Genomic DNA, 5,000 nt, shown 5'->3' on the forward strand with positions numbered 1-5,000 from the left:
TGCTCGTGGAAGGGGTGGCTGGTGTTGGCAAAACAACTCTCATTAGGAAACTAGTGCTTGACTGGGCGTCCGGGAACAGCACAATACCAGGTCTGGACGATTTTCAACTACTAATATATATGCAGTTTAGAGATCAACATATTAATTCCATGTCCCTATTGTGTACTTATGTTATGCCATACATGAAAGAAATAGTAGATCCAGAATATTTAATGATGTTAACTGAAGGCAGTAACATCATATTCGTATGTGATGGTCTTGATGAAAATAATCCTCTGTCAATACAACTGTTCAAAGAGATCCTCGATTATGGAGCAAACACCCCACTGACTGTAGTGTGTACCACACGCCCACAAGAAATTGATAATCTGCTGTTCATGTTGCCTGATCAGTTCTCTTGTTTACACCTTCAGGTGTTAGGAATTCCTGAAACAAAAAGGCCCTCTTTCATAAAAAGGTATATGGAAGCCCAAAAGCCAGATACAGATCCTCAGTCTTTACTTGATTACCTGAACAGAACATCAACTCGTGTGCAAGAATATTTAAGATTTCCTTATAACCTCATGTGCCTTGTAATGCTTTGGATCCATAATCCAGAAAGGATCAACAGCTTGACAACCGCAACAGAGTTGTTCATGGAAACACTTAAAGAAACACAAAAAAAGCTACAGACCAGGCTGTGGACCCTTGCAAAGGGTCCACAGTTGAGTGAATTGCCCAAGAGCATGGATGACATTATGGATACACTCTATGACATGGCTCTCGTTCATCATGGATCAGGTGACATTATTCTGACAGAGGATTCAGTACAGTTACTAAAGAACGAATGTTCTCGGTTGAATCTCGCTTGGAATGAAATAAGTAGTGCCTTCTTTATTCAAAATATTACATCAGTTAAGGAAGAAACTTCTTACAGCTTTCCACACAACGGCTTGCAGGACTTTTATGCAGCTATGAGCATTCTGAAGAAAGTCGAGGATCATACTGTTGACATAAAGAAGACAACAACAGATGTAAGGGCAGTCCTTTTATGTAATCACTGTTCCCAGGATCAAATCAGCTTCATTCTTGAAAAAGTGAATGAAGTACTGGACTCCCCTATGCCAACCAGAAGCCTCGGCAGTATCTTTCAAGAAATAGCAAAAGAGGACCGGCCAGATTTTAGAACTGATCTCATTAGACGATCACGGAATATTCTCACACATCTCACTGGTATTCTCCATTATAGAAATACGGCTTTCACAGAGGAGAGAGCAGAGGAGTTATTTCTACTGCTCAAAGAGTCAGGAATTCAAGATACAGAGCACTGGCTGGATCTCTTGGAGCTGACCAGATTTGACAAAGAACTCTGTAGACTGATAGCCCAGCAAATTTCGGTTGGAAAAAGCCTGACGGTCACAGATTCCCGCACAGGAGCCTATACATCATTGCTACCTTGTATCAAAAAGAAAAATGTAAATATACGTATATTTATTGAACGTGAGCCTAAGGAAGTTGTACATCTAGAGGAACTTCTACGCCGTGTCCAGGAGAAGCAATGGATGTTAAGATTGCTCCTCCAGCATGAGTTCAGGCTGCCAAAGCCTGGAGGAAGCAGCTTGGACGGGGCTCTGAAACAACTAAGGTTAGATTTTCCCTTTTTATCGAAGCTGGTTCCTGACGTAATGGAAAGGAAGATAATAATAACAGTAATGATGATAATTTTGGTATTTGTAATGTCTATAATTACGATAATAATTGTTATCACTATCACTATAATCATATTGCTGTCACCATCATAATTATTGGATTTACAATTATATATTGCATCAAAAAAATCGTACTTGCAATCATCTTTCCTTGGAAACAATTCTGATATTACTATTATTAAACACTTGTCGATTAATACAAATATGTCATGAAGTCTACCTGAAATATTTGTTCTATGTTTAAGAACAAAATTCCTCCTGCAAGACACAAACATATACAACTGATATAAATTATCCTCCCATTATAACCGTCAGTGTCCCTTCTTGCAGATTCCCTGTCAGCATGTATTAGCAGGATGGTTTCTTTTTTCGCACTAACGTCTCTTACATATTTGTCTTTTTATGTGGCTGAATAATTCTTTCTCTGTATACACATATATTTCTCTTTACCACATTATCGATTTCCTTCGCAGATGTTCGATGTACAGATTCCAAGGCCAAGTGAGCCTGGCCTTGTTGGAGACACTGTCCAATACGCTAAGAGATCTGCATTTATCTGTGGCTGACACTGAACAGTATTTGGCTTTGTCCCATTATCTGTCAGCAGCGACGAGTCATCTTCCACTTTTGGAAAATTTTAGTAAGTGATTTCATTGGGTTTGCTTAGTTACAAACGTAAAAACTAGTACTCCTATGCATCATGCTGATTTTTATTTACTAATGTATTATGATAATTTTTTTTCATTTTTTTTTCTACAGGAATGCATATACCTGCATGCACAGTGGGCACGGAGTTACTTCAGCCACTCCCAAAAGGTCTGACTTTGCAGCTGATAATTTCCAAAGTGGATGGCGACGCGCTGACCTGGGCGTGTCGAGCAGCTTCCGCGCTTCAGCCTGAGGGGAGACGGTGGGCCTGTAATTCTGTTCTGAGAATGCCAATAACCAGCAGGAAGGCTTTCCTGCTGGTTATTGGCATTCCAGTCTACCCAGGATGATACTTATCTTTTGCGTAAAGATTTTAAAGTGAAATAAATTTTATGCAGTATGATTTCTTTTCATGTCGCTATTATTATTATTATCTTTGTCAGTGATCTGTGACATCATTTTTGTATGTTTTCATTGTCACGATCATTATGTTTTTTGTCATTATTTTTCATCATCATCTTTATTATCATTATTATTTTTTTATAGTATTTGGGCATATAATTAATTCTAGGTTTTTACTTTTTATCATCTTCACATCTCTTTCACTTATTTTGTGAACTGCCTCAAGCAGGTATCAGTTCCTGGCCGTATCCGGCGCTGGCAGCAGCGCCCAGGTGTGCGGCCGCCTGCTGGAGGGCCTGGCCCGCGGCGGCGTGCGGATGGCGGAGGACGCGTACCTCGTGGTGGCGCCCAAGCTGGCCAGGGCGGACCTGGCTCGGCTGCAGGCGGGCTTCGAGGGCCGGTTCGGCTGTCGGTTCCGAGCGTGAGTAGATTTCCATCACCAGTAAAATTGAAAGCGTTAGTGAGAAATAAGAATAGTGGTAATGATATCAGCAAAACAAGTTATCATCATCAACCTCATCTCATCATCATCACCGTCATCCCATCACCATCATATCATTATCATCACCATCATCCCATCATTGTCATTACCATCCCATCATCATCCCATCATCAGTATCTTCCCAGCATCATCACCATCATCTCATTATCATCATCCCATTATGATCACCATCATCCCATCTTTATCATTACCATCCTATCATCATCACCATTCCGCCATCATCACCATTTCATTATCATTCCTACCCCACCATCATCACCATTCCACCATCATCCCATCATGATCACCATCATCTTCCCATCATCATCTGCTGAAGAGAAGCCTGCGGCGTGACGTCATCATTTACATGCGAACGCCCAGGAATCTCGTCGAGGTCACGCGAACGCCTCCTGACGATGACCTCAACGACCTTGAAGGGAGAGGGGGGTCTCTGCAACAGTGACCCCCCCTCTCCCTCCTTTCTCTAACCTTCCCTCTACCCCCCTGTACCCCCCCCCCCCCATCATCATCATCCCATCATCATGATCACCATCATCCCATCATCATTATCACCAAATGTATACACTTCTCTACAGTTTTTCTTATATCTACTATCATTGTCATCATGATGAGACTTATATGAGACCTACCTCTCGAGGGAAATTGTGTGCGGGTGCGGGATCCCGCAGGTGGGCTGTGCTGGGGTTGGGACGCCAGCGGGGGAGCCAGAGAGGTGGCTGCTGCTGAGTTGGGATTATTTACATCCTACATCATTCTGACGCTGATAACTGACACTGCTTTCCTTTTACAGTTGGAGAGGGAGTTCCATCTGGACTTATAAATGCTAATAGGAGCTCCAGTCTTGCCTCAGAGATCATGCTTCATTTCTAATTGACACATTATTTCTGAGAGAAGAGGAAAACCTACACATTGGTCACGCCAGAAGATCAAATTATTGATGAAGTGAAAATTGCTATAAAAAAGAGTTCCTTTGTCAAAAGTTAAGAGAATGAAAGCGGTTCTCCAGTGAGAATCTTGGAAGCTATCTGCAGTCTGATTTACAAACTGATGAGACCTAAAGTGTCAGATCTTGATATAAAGATAAAACAAATCAAAATGTTTTGGAAAGAATGTCACACTAGCATTAGAAGGCCCACTTCTTGTGCCAGTGTGGCAATATGCATGGCAGTATACTCTTGTTAATTTCTTATAGCTTAGAAAATGCTCAATGCAATTGTTAAAATATTTCTTTTGTGAGGCATTTTGAGTGATACCACAATTTATTTTGTTTGTTTTTAATGATAACATATTTCTCAAAATTATGAATTTGTATCCTTATATACACAGGCAATTTGCTGAAATCTAGGGTAAAAATCGACATCTAAGGCAATGTTTATCTCTGCTTGTGAGAGCCGTGATATATATATATATATATATATATATATATATATATATATATATATATATATATATATTTGTGTGTGTGTGTGTGTGTGTGTGTGTGTGTGTGTGTGTGTGTGTGTGTGTGTGTGTGTGTGTCTGTGTGTGTGTGTTTGTGTGTGTGTGTGTGATATATATATATATGTGTGTGTGTGTGTGTGTGTGTGTGTGTGTGTGTGTGTGTGTGTGTTTTAATACAATCATATACATAATTATGTATATATAATAAATATATCATATATAAGTATATATGTATATATGTGTGTATTTATATATACACACACATATTTGTATTTATAATTATATATATAGTATATATACATATACATACATATATATAT

At 39.8% G+C, this 5,000-nt stretch overlaps 1 protein-coding gene across 1 annotated transcript in view; it reads left to right on the forward strand.

The window, feature by feature from the left end:
* The window catches only part of LOC113828560 (uncharacterized), a 10,530-nt gene that overhangs the window by 5,381 nt on the left and 149 nt on the right, over positions 1-5,000 (forward strand). Inside the window, exons 4-8 of the mRNA XM_070130885.1 lie at positions 1-1,624; positions 2,162-2,328; positions 2,448-2,598; positions 2,968-3,159; positions 4,031-5,000. The exon at positions 1-1,624 is cut by the window's left edge and continues 904 nt beyond it; the exon at positions 4,031-5,000 is cut by the window's right edge and continues 149 nt beyond it. Of these exons, the coding sequence (XP_069986986.1) occupies positions 1-1,624; positions 2,162-2,328; positions 2,448-2,598; positions 2,968-3,159; positions 4,031-4,067 (2,171 nt within the window). The 3' untranslated portion in view covers positions 4,068-5,000. The remainder of the gene's footprint in view (positions 1,625-2,161; positions 2,329-2,447; positions 2,599-2,967; positions 3,160-4,030) is intronic.

This window comes from Penaeus vannamei, chromosome 15, assembly GCF_042767895.1.
Source record: "Penaeus vannamei isolate JL-2024 chromosome 15, ASM4276789v1, whole genome shotgun sequence".
Taxonomy (NCBI): domain Eukaryota; kingdom Metazoa; phylum Arthropoda; class Malacostraca; order Decapoda; family Penaeidae; genus Penaeus; species Penaeus vannamei.